The 19,994-nt window shown below is 38.9% G+C and overlaps 1 protein-coding gene and 1 long non-coding RNA gene across 3 annotated transcripts in view; both read right to left on the minus strand.

Moving 5' to 3' along the window:
• Nucleotides 1-19,994, minus strand: part of LOC139797420 (uncharacterized) — a 506,940-nt gene that overhangs the window by 194,240 nt on the left and 292,706 nt on the right. The window lies entirely within an intron of this gene.
• Nucleotides 6,747-19,994, minus strand: part of GABRB3 (gamma-aminobutyric acid type A receptor subunit beta3) — a 192,483-nt gene continuing 179,235 nt past the window's right edge. For both annotated transcript variants that reach the window (XM_071746505.1, XM_071746514.1), the window contains one exon: nt 6,747-10,777. In XM_071746505.1, coding sequence (XP_071602606.1) covers nt 10,427-10,777 — 351 coding nt within the window. In that variant the 3' untranslated portion in view covers nt 6,747-10,426. The remainder of the gene's footprint in view (nt 10,778-19,994) is intronic.

The raw sequence follows: 19,994 nt of genomic DNA on the forward strand, positions 1-19,994 counted from the left end.
AAAGAAAAGAAAAGAAAAGAAAAGAAAAGAAAAGAAAAGAAAAGAAAAGAAAAGAAAAGAAAAGAAAAGAAAAGAAAAGAAAAGAAAAGAGAAAGAAAGTTTTGGTCATCTGAGAACTTCAAGCTAGTGTTCAGTGGTGGGTTTTAAAATACCTCTCCACGTCAGCAGGAAATCTCCTTTGGCTTTCTGAAACATCCCTGCTCCAGTGGGAGTGACTCATGCCGGGCAGGCAGAGACACCAGCAATTTGTTACAAGCACAAGGGTTATTAATATTTTTTTCTGCAACAGGTAAGAGAAAGACTACAATGGTGGTCATGGGTGAGAAGAGCATGGTGTCTAAAAGTAGATGAACCTGGTTTATCTCAGTAATAGGAACCTTGAGAAGGATGTGATTTCTCTCTAGAAATAAATCAAAAGAGTGAATGCCCAATGAAGAAGGGCTATTTGAGCTAAAGGGCAATTTTGGCAAAAAGAACAAAATGGGGTGGAAAAATAGTCTTAAATACAGTCAGCCCGGAGAACTTTCTAACCCCCTGTGCAGCAGGTCTGCAGCATCCTCTCAGCTCAAGCCATGGGGGCAATCTCTGGGACTTACAGGTGGAGCCTGATTGCTGCATGAAGAGGAGTGAGTGACAAGGCAAGATGCTCCTAATGCTCAGGTCTTGCTCTTGAAAAAGGAAATGGAAATGAGTGGAGGATTTGCTGGCAGCCTTTTTCTTAGCTAGCAGCTATCAATAGGACTGAGTGCACTGAAGATTTCCACAGTTACCTATCAGACCCTCATCCAGCCAGTCTCCTGAAGCTCTTACCTTCATGTTTTGCAATCGCTCGACAATGGAAAAAGGTGCTTATCCGTGAAGGCAGTGTTTCAGCAGTTATCAACAGTTTTTCATATTACAGCTGAAATTACTAAATATGTTTTTCAAGATCATTTGATGTACCAGCCAGCACTGAACTACCAATGGGCTACCTAAACATTAAACGGAAATTCTTCCAGAATTACTGCATTATCAGAAGTATTGGGGTTGCCTTCCACCCTTCCCCTTGCCTTCTACCCTTTTCAGTTGCCATGATTTCTCCGTCCTCATTTAAACCTGTAGTAACTCACCCTCATACTGCTGAGCTGGAGGCAGCATGAGAATCAGGCCCCATTTTCAGAAAGCAGTTTCTGGCCCAAAATTCTTCATTTCCTAAATCAGAGCTGTCCCACAGCTTGGGCTACAGTAAGCTTGGTCAATACAGTCAGCAGTTTCCTTTTCAACAACACTTGTTTATATTATATAACAGAAACAAGAACAACAACAATAATGTTGACATTATTATATCAATATTTTTAATAACAAAATAAAAAAATAAAATACTTATCCATTGCAGTAGGACATCAGCTTGACTTCAGAGGTGGGGAGAGCTGTCTTACCTATCAGAGGTGTTCCACTTCCATTTCTTTGAGGTGATTGGGAGGTCTTTTACTTGGCTTGGCATTTTGGTGTGATGGGGCAAGCCTGGGGTTTGCGGATATCCACAGCTTCAAGTTTCAGTCCTTTACTTCATTATATTTTGATTTGTACCATAGATTTCTTAAGTTCTACAATTTTAAATATTTTTGTGTGTGTGTGTCTTGAACTTTATGTAATCAATTAAGATGTAAAATTTCCATCAGTCTGGCTAATATTAACTTCAGGTGATATGAAAAGTCTGTAGAAACCTTTGAGAGCTTTTCTGTCAACTATAATGGGCTTTGGATGAGGACTCCTAATAGCAGTCATTTGTTTGAATCTGTTCTACTTTAATGAGTGATTAGCAGATATTTTTTCCACTCTACCTGACAGCTGATAAAACAGGATCCACGAGGAGCTGTGTACTAAATAATGCTATGATTTTATAACCCTCAGATTGCTTTGGAAAATAGATTTATAAATCATGCACATAAAAGTAAGGGATATTGACAAATTCTCTTCTATAAAAGAGAAGGCTTGCTGTGCTTTATGTGAGTCTCTCAACAATAAAGTGTTACCTACCATGGGACACTGGGAAAAGCTATCAAATCTTTATATATCTTGGTGTCTTGGGTACCTCTCCTTTCTGTTTTCTTTTATTTGAAGTAATTTAAGTGTCTTTGGAATTTCCCACATCTTTTAGGACTGTATTCTTGTTTAAACTATGTTGAAACAACTCTTCATGCAGGAAAGGAGTTGTGGAAAAAACAAAACAAAACAAAACACTACAAAACCAAACAAACAACAAAATCCCCTTGGTTATTCGATGACTTTTTGTCATTCTTTAAGTCCCCTTCCAGTCCAAGAAAGTTTCTAACACTGAATGATATCAACTATCAGGATTTGTTTTACTCGACCTTTCATGATATTTAGGCATCTGGCTTTCCAGATCAAGTAATCATGATGATAATTAAACTTACATCTTTGTGAATGTCAAAACTGTCATCTGCATTCAGAATGTTACAGGTCTGCAAGAAATGATGATCAAGAGAAATTTAACATCAGTGAAGTCATTAGGAAATTGTTCCAGCATTTGCCTCACCAAAAATGCCTTGTCAAAGCAAATGAGACACATGGAAGTATGCTATATTAACTGCCCATATAGAATACCTAATCAGTATCATTATAAACTACGCATACTTTGTAGATGTGTCTTTAACTAGTGCCCAAGCAGTAGTAGTAGGTTATGGTTATCCTTTATTTTGCTATGTGAAACTGCACTGTGTGCAGTTGTATATGCATTTATTACACAAATTTTACTTTCCTGCTGCAAATGAGTATTGCATTTTTAGTGAAACCAACAAAAAGCCTCAATGCTTCATGTTAAATAATGAAAAATTAAAGGGGAATTTGAAAATAAGTTGAAGATGCAGCAGTTTTCTGCTCAGAGTAAGGCAAAGTCTGGAGTGTTAAGTTCACAGGAAAATGTCTTGAAATAGTTCCCTTTTGCAAATGAATTCATGTTACAGTTTTCCAACCTCAGTAAAAAATCAGAAGTTATTTCCCAATGTGGTTATTGCCAACGTGGTCTTGAGTTTCCAGCCAAAGTTGTAAGCCCATACTTTCCTCTCACTAATACCAAAGGGGAGGTGAACTGGGACTCTGTTGATGGTGATGTGGGATGACTCCCATTGCAGGTGTCTTCTGTCATCCAAAACTGAAAGAGTTAAGTCCAAAAATGTATAATTCTAGGTAAGTATAGGAATTGTTTCCTTTTATCTGACATTATATCTCTCTCGTGCTCCCTGCCACAGCAATTCCAGCTGCAGCACACAGCAGCAGCACCGCTGCACACACAGTTCCCTCTGCTGTAGCTCAGACGTTTCTCTGGACGCTGGTTTTGCAGCTAGTAATAAAATATAAGCTAAAATATTGGCTTGGAACTCCAGATGTTAGCTTTAAATAGCCCTCAGGATGCTAGCCTGTATTTTCATTGGTTATAAATAGAATCTGGAATGACAGAGGGATTATCTGGGTGCCTCAGGTAAATGTGCCATGTAAGATAGAAAGAACTCAACCCATGTGCCCTCCGCAGCAGCGGGGGAATTTGACAGCTCTAAGAGCTCTAAGAAGCAAAGCAGAATGTCCCGAGTGCTACTGTCCAGGAGCAGCATGAGGAAATACAGAGCTTAGGGGAGCTCCATGCCTCGGAGGCACTCTGGTATCTGCTTGGTATGAAAAGCCTTTTCCTGACGGGAGTCTCCCCTCCTTGTCAGCTCATTACTTTAGAAGCACATTGCCCAAAGGGTGCTCTGGGTCATGTCCGGGGGGCATTCTCAGCTGAGCTGTGAATTTCTATTAGAACTCTCCAGTGGCTCAGCCAAGAACAACCTTAGAGGCACAAGTGCCTGACTCCAGCCTAGCTCTCAAGCTGCCTGCACTGGGACACTTTCTGAGTGCTGGTGCCTGCTCTGGCAATCGCTAGAGCATTTCACGTTAAATATCCCCAGATGATGAAAAGATGCAAAGATTTCATTGCCAGCAATTTTAAATCTTTTTGCATCTACCTACACTACTGGTGGTTTGGACTGCAAACTCTTAAGAATAGCCCTAGGCAGGAAGAAATTTGTACAAAATTACTTCTATCCCAGTGGATTAAATGTATAACCTGAAAGTGAAATTTAAGCCGTGGTGTGTGGAGACAGGATCTTAATTGCCTGACAGCCTGCAAATTTCCCTTTTTTCTAGTAATTTTCAAAGGTTGGGAAAATGGGGTCTCTAGTGGCAGTGCTGGCATGTTAGATGGAGGAAGCATGAAGCAGCAGTTAGTTGTTAGACTAATAAAACATCTGAACTGTGAGACACTTCCTAACAAGCAGAAGATCTAACGGTACAGTTGAGCAAGTCATCACTTGGCTTGAGCTCTCAGTAACCTGTAGATGGGTGGTGGTTAACCTCGTGCAGGGGTGATGTAAAGTCTGACCTGTGAAATGGATGAAGGACAGAGGAAATGCCCATGGGAGCACTGCTGAACGGATTTAAAGTCTGTTAGTATCTTTAAAACTCCCCATGCTCTGTTCCAGACTCCCAAGTATGTTTATATGAAAAGCCTCAACACCTGGAGACAAGTGTGCTAACTCTTGAAGGCTAGAATGTAAACTGAAATATATTTAAATACAATATTAGAATGAATAGCCTAAAGATCACCAGGATAGCCTCGAGTACACGTGTGGTTTGTCTATGAGCCTTCTGACATCTAGGATAATAGTCACTTTATCTCCAGGTTTTTGCAGCAGAAGCAGTAACATCTGAAAGAAGTCAACTGGTGGTGGTAAAGGGGGGAGGGGGAAGGGGGGGGGGAAGGGAAGGATAATCCAGAGTTTAGCCTAAGGCTCCCTCTGGAGTCAAAGGTGAGAGCTTGATGCTTCCAAGGAGGGAGTCAGAGCAGGGACCCCAGTGGCTTTGGGGAACTCTGCCTAGGGAAAACCCAAGGAGGTGCTCTCCCCAATACTCACTGGAGGTTTGCCAGTGCAGGGGCAATCTTGGACATTTTCTGGGCTTTCCTTTGATTCCAGGGAAGAATAAAACCTGCTAATCAAAATTAGGCTGCAGTGCTGGGACAGCAGCATACCGCATAGCACACAGTGAAGGTAAGGGACGCTGTCCGAACAAATACTGTGCTTGCTTAATCATTACCTAAGGTTCATTTAATTAGGCAGTAGTTTAAAATCTGTCTGATTTTAGAGGCAGTAATTTTTTGTTTGGTTGGTTTTGTTTTTTGTCTTTTTTGTTTGTTTTTTTTGTTTGTTTGTTTGTTTGTTTTTTTTAATTTTACATCCACATTACTTTAGCATTCAAGTACAACAAGTGGTGCTGTATGTTGGGTAAGCTACCAAAGGGTTTGATTTTCAGATGTACATCCAAGTACATCCGCGAATCAGACCCTCCCAAATTATAAGGACCACATAAATTAAAGACCAAAATCTGAAGTAATTTTAGAAAACTCAGAACTGGTATTTGGAGGAGTTTCAAGGCATTTACAAGAGAGTCCTTGTTTAAAATCATTCCAGTGAAGCCTTGGGGTCCCCTCTGCTTTTAGTTTAGTTTTCAGCTGTCTGCCTTAGTTCTATTAACAGGTACCGTTTGCTGTTGTGACAGTTGTGACTATAAGACTAACATCTGTGGAAATAGTCTTGACACCAATAGGATCATATTTATTTGGGGAAAACTGCCAATCATTTCTACTAGAACCTGAACTCCGTTAAAATAGTAAGTAGTACTTAAGCAATGAATTGGTAATATTTATGCACAAACTGGCTCCAAAATGCACAAAGAAATACGTCTCGTACCAGTTATTCTAAGCCCCAAATGTAAGCTTGATACATCATTAATTTTCCCTCCTCTTCAGTATGAGCTGGTCTGGAATAAATGGATAATAGATATAAGCATCTGGAAATAGCTGCTAAAAGTAAGCACAAAAGTTCTGAAATCAAAGGAAGCTATTCTGTTGACTTGAAAGGCCTTGCAATTACATCTGTGGTGCTGAATATTTTATCTTCTCCTAAAAGTTGTGAGATGTATCATCAGCTACTATGAGATTTAACCAAGGGTGTGACAGCTTATTCCAATGCAAAGGACAGCAACTACGTTTAAGGACAGTCTACTTCCCAAGTCTCTGGAATTTTTTGTTTTGGTTTGTTTTGGTTTGGGGGAAGGGCTTGGTGAACTGCTGTCAAGATGACTTTAAAACCCCCCTTTGGAATCTGTCTGTATGTTGAATCTTTGACAATAGCACACTAATACTTAGGAATAAAAAGTCTAATGAAGACAATTAGCATTCCTGATACAATTAGTGTAGAGAAATATTTTTTGTTGAAATATTTATGAGTTGATTAATGAAACAAATAAACAAGACAATTCTGTCTTGTTCTGGTATCAGAACCTCTTCTATATCCTGGACAGGTAAGAGCTTTCATATGAAGCAGAAGATGAACTTTTTGTTCTTAATTGGCAACACAACAGCTTGAAGGGGGGTTTGTTTGCTATGAGAAATCTTCCTAAATCAGTGGACAGAGTTTCTCCCATTTCCTCTACCTACCATAGGGAACACTGAGAAATAGAGTAAATTAATGCTTAAGAATCCATTTTGCCACTTGTATGTTAGTATGAAAAGGCCCTCATGGTTTGTTTTTCTTCAAAATTGTGTAAGATTAACCATTACATTACATTTAACATGTAATTAAACATTAAGATTCATCAAAATACAAATTCATCACACTCCCTCCATCTGCATAAAAAACAGTAAGCAATTAACCTTTAAATCCTTTTTAATAAATGAATATTCATTCATCAATATTTTCATAAAGCATCTCTTTAACATTCCATTTTACTATTCTTTTTTTTTTTTTTCACTGCTGAAGAATACCAAAAATACATAGATGTGCCTTAAGCAAAAAAGACTGGGTTTTAGTTTATCTTTACAATGGGATGAAATCAACTTAGAGTTAAACCACCATAATATGTCTACTGTTTATTGACCCTTTGGGCTATAACACAAGATAGTTCCAGTTTTCTTTTTTTTTATTTAATATAAGCAAATGATGTGTCAGTGTTATTTATAATAGTGTTGAGTTAGAAATAAGTTAATAAGCTATGAAATACTTCACTCTGGTGGGTGCAATTTGGCTGAAATTACCATTTTTAGTCTTAAACCCCTCTATGGGTCAAATCATATACTGCAGCTAGCACAGAGGGACAAGAGCCAGAAAATGGGAGGTCAAGGCAAACACTGTTCTTAACACATGACTGTATATGTGTGTGTGTGTGTGTGTAAGAAGTAGTGCTGGGACTAGAAGAAGGAAACTGGCAAAAAAAGGCACAAAAATGTGTGTTAAAGATGAAGTGTTAACCTCAAGTGAGATTTTCCTGGCTTTTTTCATGTCAAACCAAGACTTGGATCTATTCACAGTTCAAGCTGCTTGTGCCCCATGAAGCTCAATCTGACTGATGAATAGGAAATCTTGTGAAAAAGCTGCAATGTGCAACTGCCAACTTTTTGCAGTGATGGACAAAGTGGGGCGTAGGGTTTCTTGAAAGGGGCTGCAGCACCACACTGCCCTCCCGTTGTGCCAAGAGTTGTAGAGTCCTAAGAGACTCAGTTCTCTTGCTCATGCAGGGTCCCAAAAATGTACACTGCTTCTTTGCTCTGGCCAAACAGTAATTTTCTTTCTGCTTGGAAATTGCAGCTGGAGACACTGGAGAACTGATTTCAGTGAGATGTGGAATGCACATTTCTATCACAACTAAAAAGTCTCTTCCTCTTGATGAAGATCTCTGCCTGACCACATGGTTTGTAGGATCTGGGGCTTTGAAGAAAAGAGAGGAGTGTGATTAAATCAGGAAGGTGGGACCAGTCTCTTCTTGAATCCCATTCTTCAGGGTAGTTCTTTAGGGCACTGACTGAAAGACTTCTTTGAAGATCATTTCATGAGGTTAATTTTTCTAAAGCAATGCCAGCCACTTTAAAGCTTATTGAGACCATATTTTTCTGTTTAATTATATTTTGTTATTAGGATAAAAATTTGGGAGGGCCTTTCAATAATTCTACCAAAGATGTAATTCTGGAGGGTGTTAATTGTTCAGTTACATTGATGGTAATGATAAAAAAGTGCTCTAGAATCCCTTCATGGTTTGAAGATATATTAGAGAGCTCATAACACATTGTGGGTTACCAATGGGAGCTAATACCGAGGACCCTCTAAAAACCAAGTTTTTCTGTTCCAGTTCTACAAGTTCCTTCAAGGCTCCTCAGACTGTACAGTTCTCTGCAGATACAGTGCTTAAAATCTGCAGTTACAGTCTCTTTGCACCACTGCCAAGGATGCAGCAGGACTGCGGCGCTGATCCTGCACACGCCGGCAGCCGAGGTTGCGGTGAGCGCTTCCAGCTGGGAATTGCTTCCCAGCTTTGCTGCAAGGCAACTGTGCAGAGCCCGTTCCTGTTCAAGTAGAAGCCCTGAGGATCGGACTGCAAAACAGACTTTGCCAGCCACGTTTGTTGTCTATGCTGAATTTCAGCCCAGAGCAAAGTTTCACAGTTCAGCTGCAAAGAGGGGTGGGAACAGTAGTGGACCTTACATGGCAGCAAGACAAATATCATTGCTCTACTCACATATAAATCAAGTGCTAGCAAGAACATGGGTCATTACAGAGCCAAGGCAGCCTTTTCAGCTTCACCCCTTTTTGGTGGCTTTTTTTTTTTTTTTTTTTTTTTTTTTTTTTTTTTTGGTAGATGCATAACCATGCATTTTTCTCCCATAGATGACTCTTAACTAGCGTCCAAAACTCTCTATCTTCCCAAAATTCCCATCAATGTTCAGATAAATTCAACATGCAGAGAACTGGCAAGGCTAAACCTGAATCTCTTTTTTTTAGTTCTATTTATGCTACTGTTTCTGTTGTTATTTGAGAATGTACATGATAGAAACTGTTTACAAAAAATATATCTTCTTTTCTTTAGAAAGGTTTAGTACTGATAAATAAGAAATTAAGTTTACAGATCTGAAATTGGCATACCTTGACAACTACAACCTACTAGACTGAAAAAAGCTGAAATCCAGGTGAGGGAATGAACTGGGATGAAAACCAAAGAAGGTTGCATGAAGGATATGTTAGAACATAGTTAATGCTGAAACACAACATGCTTTTTGCCATCTCTTGTTATCTGTGATGGCACCACATTAGCTTGATAAGTGTATGCATTTATCCTTTCAGTATATAAATAAAATATGAAAATGTTCTATTACTGCATCAAAGTATTGGAAATGCTCTATTTGCTCAATTCTAGAGAATAAAAAGTTGTAGCATCACAGAAACAAACAAAAAAATGAAATAGCATGCAGTCACAATAGCAAGCAAGGGAAGAAAAATATTGAGAAAATATATGCATATTATGCAAATATATTTTACATTAACATACAATGTTATAAGAATGTTAAAGAGTGTAAATGCATGTTTAAAAAAGGCTACAGCTAGGTGGTTTTATGTCGAAGTAGCAAATAACCTGAGACATCTTCTATGCTTTCACTGGAATAACAATCTTTAAATCTACAGCAGATGTAGAACACATTGATAATAGTGGAATTCTCAGCTAAATTATACTAAAAATGTGCTGTTCTCTTTCAAAAATGGCATGGCAGCTGAAACCAGTCCAAGGGAAGGAAAATGTGCTGTACATTTACAGTACTTACAAAAGATTCATTTCACTGTTGATGGACACTTAAAATGCTTGTTTGAAATATTACGAACACATATTTATCTCCAAAGACCTAGAGCAACACTCCCATGATCAGTTTGCTTACTGTAGAAGAGAAAGCAAGAGATCATCAAACATGATGCCCATTCAGGGCTGGGAAAAAAAGTATTATGACATATATAGATCCAAGAAATTTTAGCAAAGAAAAATAAATTTGGCTGATGAAATTGTAGCTGATGTACCTGCAATATAAATTACTTATTTTAAACTTACCAGTGTAACTCTACAGCTTTATGCTTACTCTGCATGGCAGCATTTACAAACAATGTTACTAAATACTGACTTTATACACTGTTACGACTGTTTGAAAATTTTTTGTGACAATCAAAGTTTTGTAGTGATAATATACAACACTTACTTTCTCAAGGCTTGCTGTTTTGATGACACCTGCCTTTGGATTTAAAAAGTTCCTCTGAAGTGCATCCTATGTTAAAGTGTCCATAACCTTAGAATGAATGTGTGCATGTGTGTGTGCATACATATACTTCTGCTTTGCAGTGTGTGCTTTTAATTACACACAGTTCCTTGCTATATGTATTCACACATACATGAGTATGGTCTACATAGTAAAAGTTCATATATATATATATTTTAATGTATAAATATATATATAAACTCTGCAGGCAAGTAGTACTTCACTGGTTATAACTGAAGTCCTTTAAAAAAGTTCAGTCACTCAGTTAACATAGTATAGCCAGTAAATTAAGTTGAAAAGAGAAAATGTGAATGGGAAAACCATTCTTGACCATCTGTCGATGGCATTCACATCTGTTAGATCAGGGATTTTTATTTTCAGTTGTGAAGATCTTCTTCGTAAATGGCCCCTCTTGCTGTGGGAGCCTGTTCTTTCTGACGGACGCCTCCCGAAGCTTTCCCGATGGGAGCTCTGTTTTCTGTACTGGATTCCTGAGCTGTCAAAGGATATCGTTGAATTTCGGGTATCCGTAACGCTGGTGGTGACCTCGTTGCTTGCCACCTCGTTGTGAATTTCCAGAGATGTCAGCAGAATGTTTCCATGGGTGTCCACCTAGGGGGAAAAAATAGGAAGATGAATTGCTTCAAAAGACTTGACATCTATCAGCAGAATGGGGGTGTGTTTAAATCTCCAAATCCATACCTATTTTAAGAAAGCATCTATTAATTTTAAGCATGTGATAACCTTAGAAAAAAATGGCAACACTCATCTGCTTAAAATTAGGCAAGTCCTTAAATACTTTTGCAAGCAGAGTTATCATACTATCAAGATCCAGTAAAAAAACATACCTGTCAAAACCAATTGTCTTCCTCTCCCTTCAAAATAGGTACATTTTAAAGGTTGGTGTGGTTCAGTTAAATTTCTATGGTGCTGCTGGTGGGGGATGGATTCTTTGCTACAGTAGGAAATTAAACTGGACTAGATTTTTTTTTTTTTTTTTTTTTTTTTTTTTGTAGGGGGATTCAAAACCAGATGAAAAAAGTTCCTGTGCAGTCTGATAAAATCACAATAGTTCTGACCTAATGACCTCTTCATTTTGCCATCACAGAGCTTATTTATAGCTTTTCTCTTAAACTTTTCCTCCCAAAGTCATTTGCACAGTTTTTCAATCATGGTAATGCTAAACTGTAGGGTTTTTCCACCTGAGTAAGTGATCTTATAGAGCAATGAACTTAAAACATGGAAGAAAGCTGCTGAACTGAGGAAATAGGTGGCACTCTTCCCTTCCACCTCCGTATCCAAGAGGCAGTGAGCACAGTGTTGAGCACAGGTGAACAATGTGATGCTATTTTCAGCAACCACAAGGAAGGTTCTGATCATTTAAAGTCTTCAACAATTTTTGGGCTAGACTTTCTAGTCACCCTGAGTAGTGATAGAGGAGGAGCAGCACTGAGTTGGGTACGGATCCTTCAGTCCAGAAAAACTCCCTGTTCCTATGTGTACACTGACAAGAAGTCCCAAATGATGCTGTCTTAGTCAGCATTTGGCTGCTTCAGTGCTGAGGCACCACCTCCCCTTGTACCACATGCCCTGCTTGCTGGAGGATGGACAGACAACACAGCTTGATGCAGGGATCAGCTCCAACTGTCCTGCCAGGAAAATGATGGCTGAAGGCAAAATAAATGCTCTGTGCTGGGTATTTTCAGCCAGTTAATGCACATCTGACTCTTCACTTGAACTCAGTTGCCCATGTCATAAATAGATAGTGAATCATGCCATACAGGGTAATTTCCAGTTTTCTCTATACAATTTGTTCATCTGCAATTCATCCTGCAATTCATACATTTTTCTAACCTTCCACATGATCAAGCTGTGTTAACTGTGTAGCAGTTGAACTTCTCATCCTAGAAGCATCTGCTTAGAAGTGGCTGAGAAAACAAACCATTGCCGTGGCCTTTTGAAGTTTGTACAGTCATCTGATACCGTATCCTTTGCAAGCTTTGTGTGATGCATTAGCTGTATGTGTAGCTATGGATCTGTCCACATGCATTTAGGTTCTTTCAGTCTTGTTAAATTTCTTTAAAATAGATAATTCTTTCATCAATTATGGATGCTGCATCTTATATTTGCTCATCAAAAATGATTATGATAGTGCATCAGTAATGCTTCGCCAAGTTTCTTGCAAATGGAAAAAGAATATCAAATGCTATGATTGACATACAGGCAAGTAGAAAAGCAAATCCTAAGGTATTCAACAAATCTTGCTGTTGTAGGCAACAGCACATTATGCTTATGAGTGCCTATAAATAAAAATAAACAATGTGAACCAAGTAACGTGAACCAATGAAGCCTCAGTGGTGATCAAGAAGAATTTATTTTCCCCATGGCAGAAACCCATTGGGTATAAAAGTGCACGCCTGAGGTTTGTAGAAATATGTTTATGCTGTTGAGCAGTACCTGTAACCAGAGAACACATAGAGCTGTAAAATATAGCCAAGGATATCATCAGTACTTATGGTGATGTCTGAAAAGAATTGATTCAGTTGGGTTTTTTTTTTGGTTGGTTGGTTTTGTGTTTGTTGGTTGGGTTTTGGGTTTTGTTTTGTTTTGTTTGTTTATTTGTTTTGGTTTGCTTTGTTTTTTCCAAAAGGATTACAAATTATGATCAATATTTGTAGCAGCATTGTGTAAAATCTCTCTGCCATTTCCATTTTTCTTATGGAGCTTAAAACTACATCTTTCATCCAGGTCCCAATGGTGTCACATGTCACCTCCTTTCCCATCTCCTCCCAGGCTTTGAGAAATGTCCTTCAGCTGACTAGAAATGCCCCAGAAGAGACCATCTTGCTGGGCTCCTTCCTGCCTCCACCTCCAGCACTGCCTTCCCCTTGCAGGTCTCTATTCCCTTGCCTTCCAATAGCACAAGGTATCATCTCCTCTTTCCCTCAGCATTTTCTGATCTCTCCTGATTCTGTCTGTCACCTACAGATGCACAGACATTAGTCCAGTTATGGGTACTTTGTCTTTCTACACTGAGCCTGGATTTTTGTAAATGAGGAGTTAGCTGAAAGATTGCATTTCAAAGTGTAAACCTCTGTATTCAGGCTTCTCCTGGCCAAGGAATTCATTTAATTCCACTTATTTAATTCCACTGTATAGTCTTCTTTACCTTATCTGCCAATATAACATGTCACCCTTATGTGGCTTCTGCCTCTGATCCACCAGTGCTGCTGCCACTATTCACTGCTTGTCACTGCATCTCTAAATCAAACTAGAAGGGTGGTCAAGAAAGTTGTAACAGTTTTTTAAATTATTTGTCTGACAATACCATAATGTCCTATGAATTTCCATGACAGCATGTATTTTCTCAAAATGTCAAATGAAACATATTTGGAAACATACTTTTGAAATGCAGCTCCTTGTTAATAGAGCAACAGACTTGCATGTTAAATACAAGGAAGGAGCAGATGGAGAGAGGAAGGGGTCTGCAGAAACTGAGATCAGGCTTCTGGTCCACAGAGTCTCTTGAGATCTATTTCTGCAAATTGTATTGCTTTTGGATAAATCACATAAAGCCCTCAACAGCATTAGAGCAATTTATGCCAATGCTTTGCAAACATCTTAAGGTGGTGTTTTGAAGTATATTCAATTCAGGCATCTGCACTCAAGCATGACTTCTGAATGATTCAAGCAATGATCTAAATGATTTTGAAAAAGGTACACAAGCTCTTTCAGGGAATAAAGAAGGAAACTCTTAATGGAAGGGTATCCTGTCCAAGTTGACTCATGTTATCCTGAACATCCAGGTAAGGCAAAATCTTTCATGAGTGAACATGAATGTTGCTTGATGTCTCCAGGTAAAATTTTACCCCAGACACAGACACAAGTTAAGAAAAATAAAACTTTGGTTTCACTCCTTATGAGCCTTAAAATGTACTTTTGATCATCTGGCTCAAAAATGTCACTGTGCACTGGGAATTCTCCCCAACATGTTAACACCAGTCTTTGCTCTCTAATCTTGTTATAAATCAGAGAGATGACATTGTAGATTTTGCAGATTTCTCCTCACTCCTTACCATCCCTATTTAACCTAGATATTACTTTTTAGATTTGTCTGCATATGCAAACTCCATGACTCTTGTAGTCTCTGTTTTGCCTGCCATGGCTCTACCTGAAGCCACTCATTCCCATTTCCCCAGTGTGGTCTCCACTTCCAGTGCTCCCACCTCCTCCCTGACACAAGCAAGGGTGGATATTTCCATGGAGTGCTTCCCAGTGAGCTCATCAAAGCAGATAGGAACAGCTGAGTACCAAATCATTAATTCCCTGCTGAGTCAGCACAGATCCAAGTATGCAAAACTGATGCTCTTATTTCAGAATAAATTTTAATTAACCCCCCCACACACACCTCTGAACAACTACTGCACCAGGGGCAGTATCTCACATAACTATATTTGGAAGCTGAAAAGCATGAAATGCTGTGAGTAGTTTTACAGATGGAAAAATAGATTCACTTTTGAAGGTTCACCATTTCTAAACTATATATATTACGGTACAAACAAAAAAATCCAAATATTCTAGCAGCCTAATGTCATTACACAAAAATGACCATAACCAACCTAACCAAAGGGAAAAACAGGAGAATTAAAGTAAGGCTCATGAAGAACCTCTGATCCTTGTTTTAGGAGAAAAATCATGTCACTAATGGGCTCAACTTGAATTGTTTGTTGTAGGTATGAAAATTCAATGCCCTTTTTCACCTGGAAAGTCCTGAGTCTACTTAATTATGAACCAGACAGTGTCTCATTTCATTAGACCATTCTCCAATCAAGATTTTTGGAAAGCTTCAGCTTTAATGCCAGGTTGAAAACACTTTACTGGGGTCAGGAAACTACCATAAGTTTTGACTTACTACTGGTTAGTGTCCAAATGATTTCAGGTTCATTTAGTTCTCTGTTTAATATCCCATAAATTTTAAGGGGTACTTTACAATAAAGTCTCTTTTTCCTCGTAAGTCTTTTACTCTACTAAACAAAAAGAAAAAAGGAAGCATTTTGCTTAAACCTCATAGGTATATTTAGTTATTCATCAATCCCAAATTTTTAAATACCATGTAAACACTCTCCATCATATGAAGCAATATAAATGCAAATAGCGGGTTTTAATAACAGCATGATAATAATAATCTTGCATTATTTTACATCAAAATTACTATTCAAGTACATTATCCCACAAAATAATCACCCCTTAAAATTATAATAAAATGCAAAGTTGTTTTGTTGGAAATGCTAATCTAGACTCCAGATATCACATTGTCACCTGATATGCCCTGGTGGAAGTGTCTATGGTTTTTCAAGGGGTGAAATACCTGCTAGCAGGTTTCATTTTTTTTACTTTTGTATAAATGGCTTTCCAACTTGTAGAATAGCATGTGATCAGGCCCCAAGAGTTACCTGTGCTTCAAGCAAAATTAATTGACCACATTATGCCTTGAATATTTAAAGAATAATTTAAATCTCCAAGCACCAAAAATTCAATAATGTTGAGTCTTTTCCCTAAGTCTTAAAGTTTATATTTGTCTCACTATCATTTTTATATATTCATATTAATTAATAAGCAGAAAAAAAAAAATGAGAGGGAATTATATCAGTCTGGTAGATGAGCCCAGGGTAGCCAGCAGAACAGAGAAGATGGAAAAAAATCTTGAAAAACAATGGAAGTAAAAACAAGCAAAATAATTAGAAACTTCCATATTAATATCACTGTCCACCAAGTTAGAATGGAGACTGACAATCAACCTTGATGTATCTGCACAGAGAAAGAAAAGGAAATAAACATATGGTCCTCCCTTTCCCTTAATTTTACAATCCACACATTGTCTGGATTCTTACAATGTAAGAACATACTATAGATCCAATCTTTTTTAGTGTTCCTGGATTTGGACCTTTCATACCTGTGCAAGGTAGCTGCAGAACAAAATTAGTACATGTATGAGTCTCCTAGTGCAGTGAATGTCTCCATCGTAAGTGCAGGTCAAGAGTTCTTTCTTTAAGAACAGTGCTCATCACCCTTGGCAGATATTTTTCAAAACTTGGCACCTACTTATCACACTCATGATTCAGAAACATCTCAGTGTTCAAAACAGCACCAAAAAAAAGTATCCAGGAAAGATGAAGACGTACAGGAGAATACTGATAGCTTTGCTGTTCTCATATTACTCAGTTTAAACCGAGTGATAATTCTCCCCACGGCAGCCAAGATATTCATCCTCAGAATAAAATCCCACTTGTGAGAAGGGTTGCTACAATTAACAATTCCTTAAAAGTGCTAAGTGGATTTAAGTGGCCTCTGTTCTCAGGAATTCCTGGTGGGAAAGCTGCCACCCTGGCCAACAGTAGAGGTTTGAGCCAGAGGTTTGAGCCAGAGCTAAAAAAACATGCAGGGACTGCCTGATGAGAAGGGTTTTGTTTTATTTTTTTTTAGAAAGGTTTATGCATTATTTTTGTTCCAAGGAAGATCTTCCCACATGTCTGACAGCCATGGGAGGTTGAAACTTGAATGAGCTTGTGTGATAGCTACCTTCCCGACTGATTCCCTGGAGATGAACTCTTGGTCCCACCAAACTGAAAATGTAAATTGCCACAGCTGGAACTAAGAAGCAAAGTTTTTAGCAGAAGACTGCAACAAATAATAATCTCTGTGGATTGGCCCAGAAGGAGCAATGTCTAAAACACATGCTCACCAGCTGATTATGCCAGTAGCCTCTATCACAATAGCGAACAACAAGAATGGGATTGCCTTTGAGCTCTCTCATGCTGATTTAGTTGTAAATTAGGCTGAAGCTGAGCCTTATTTAAAAGACACTATTTATGTAGCAAAACTAAACATGCAGGGAGAGCTACAAATGTAGCCTGAATCTGCCAATGCAATCAGGAGAAACAGAATTGATTTGTAACAATGGTGATCAATTTCCAAGGGAAAACATTTTTACAGGCTTCCTATTCTTTTCTGACAGTTTTTCCACAAACAGAGGACTTTAATTTAGGCATGGATAGCACAGGCAGAAGAAATATTTTATGAGAAATCAAGATTTGATTCATCCTTCATTCTAGAGCTTGTCCTCATATATGAAGCAGTATATCAAGTTTTTCAAAAGAGTTTTCAATCCAAAGTCAGTACGTGTATGAAAACTGGGTTATACATAGAAAAGGAGCATCTTACATTTGTCTGCATTAACTCTGATTTACTGGGAAAGGCCACAATACATGATATGAAAAAAAAAATTTTTGATGCAAAAGCAGTCAAAAGATGAGATGGCTAAGAGTGATTTTTCCTTTGTAGTCTGCTGCTGATCCACAGATGAGTCATTCATAAAGGCTCACTTGGGTTTCATCTCATCACCAGTTCTGAATCTTCTAAAACCATTTCCAGAGATTCAGTTCTGACAGATACACCTTCAGTCATCATACCTTCAGCAGTGCTACACAGGAGAATACAGGGCAGCATTGTCCTCTCTCCACTGTTTTTCTCTGTCACCTCTGCAATGTGAGGACGCTGGCTGTGCCATTTCTGTGCTGCGAGGGCTCTTCTTTCCCTTCTGCCTGGAGCTATTGGTCTCATTGGTTTTAACACATGGACAGAGCTGGACAGAAAGCCATAATGGGAGCACTGAAGCCAACAGGCAGCTCAGCCCTGACAGCTGGTGGAGCCCTCATCAGCATAGAGAGCATCAGTGGCAGCTTATCAGGAATAACTCAGCAGAGGTGCCTAAAAGCTTGGCACTGGACAGGCAGGTGCATAGCTGGTGCATTAACACAGAGATGTCTATGCCAGTTTTGCCTTTTCAAACCTGTAACCCCTAATGCAGGACAATGAAGATACATGCATTAGGAAGCAGGGTTACTGAGCATGAACAGTGGTTTCTTTGAAAAGCAAGTAGCAAATAAAATGCTAACATAGAGGCGTGCGGATTTTGTGGCCTTGATCATTTTTGCTGTTAAGATTCTCCTGCTTTGCAATCAAATAAGACTACAAAAGTATGAAAATCCCTTTTGCTGCTATAGGAGGGGTGTTTATAACCAAGTCTGCTAGCTTGCATTCCAGACTTGAGTCCTCTGACATGTAAAAAATGAACTACAATACCAGTGCCCATGTTGGTTCTCCTGGGTTTCATAGGCTAAAATACTCCTGAGTGAAAATAACATGGCATTTTCCCTCATCCTTCTCTTGTTCCCTGTGCCTGGCACAGAGACACTGCCTCAGCAGCACTCCCAGTCTTGGGTATGATAGGAGCAACACTGGAACTCAGGGCCTGAACGCCAGGCAATCTGTTGTTCTGCCTCTGTTCTCCTAGTGCTGTCTTCCAACACAAACAAGTGATTTCTACAGCACCATATCCCCTCCCAACTCAGGCTGGACCTGATACAGCACAGATTTGTTCTGTCACTACACCCACAAATCACCACATCTCATGGGGACAAAAAATGGACTGATGTTTAGTTAGTTAGTTATTTGGTGGGCTTATTTTTTTATTTTTTATTTTGTTGTTGTTTTTGTTGTGTGTTGGTTGGTTGCTTGGCTTTTTGTAGTGCCCTGACCTAGCACTCTAAATCAATGACACAAAGATCGTGCACATGGTTGGTATACAAGCAAATTAAATTGCTAAAAGAAAAAAGTAACACAGATGAACCCAAATCGGTAGTCTTAAAGAAAAACTAAAAATAATGCCACCTTCTAGTTTTATATTTGAGCTCCTTTCAGTCTTCTGCCCAGCACAGGATACATTTTGACTGTCATTAAATAGTGGCAATAGCAGCAAAAAGGGCTGCCTGGTTTAAAATCCCTCTTTAAAACGTTGCTCGGCCCCAAACTCTGCAAGATTTGAAATATTTCTTGGGATTAGAAACTTTCTTTTTCAGAATAGAAATGTATCCCATAGAAGCCTGAAGCTTCACTGAAATCACAGACCCTGTAATTTCACAGAACTCTCTCATGCTACTCATCGGAATCATTGATCTTCAAGAGCCACCAAAGAAGAGTCTGGAAATTAATGCCTCTTTACTTCCCATGGAGAGGTCAGAGAAAAGGTTGCAGAGCTCTCTGGTAGTCTTCCATGGCAAGTATGTAAAAAATTCCTGCTTGACCACCTGTCCTGCAGCAGGCATGATCCAGAACCATGGCAAAAATTCCCTGCTTCAGGCATGTGGTGTCTGGAAGACCTGGTAAACCTTGTCCAAAGTAGACCTTCCAGATGGATTTTCCCTGAATTGCTCAACCTGAAAGCCATGGTACCTCTTGCCTGCTTTGAGCACTTCCCTCTGTTTTGCATTTGCTAGTGATTCTCAAATGAAAAATTCAGATGTGACATCCTACATCCACTGAATCTGCATTTTGTGTCTAAGCTTTGTTTGAGAGAAAGATTTCTGATTGGCTCTAGGTAATGTTTCTGCCTTCTCCTGTTTGCTGGCACTGCTTCTCTGAAGGCACTGGAACCAGTAACTGCAATGAAGCTCTTCTGGCTTCACCTGCTGAGTGCTGGAGACAAATAATTTTTCTACACAGAATGGAACCATACCTCATTATTTATCCTATCTCACTTCAACAGCCAATATTCACAGTCAGAATAAGTATATGCCTTTCTAGAAAGCATACAGAATTCCCTTAAACAGCTGGGACTCCAAGGCACAAAATAACCCACTCTTATTTCAGGCCTGGCATGCTGAACTCGAATCCTAGATTAATTCATGCATGGTTTATATTAAACCAGCAGAAAATTCCATGTTATTTGCTCAAGATGGTCCAGAATGGAAAGAAAAGTTTGTAAATCAAA

This window comes from Heliangelus exortis, chromosome 1 (genome assembly GCF_036169615.1).
Source record: "Heliangelus exortis chromosome 1, bHelExo1.hap1, whole genome shotgun sequence".
In the NCBI taxonomy this organism is placed as follows: Eukaryota; Metazoa; Chordata; class Aves; order Apodiformes; family Trochilidae; genus Heliangelus; species Heliangelus exortis.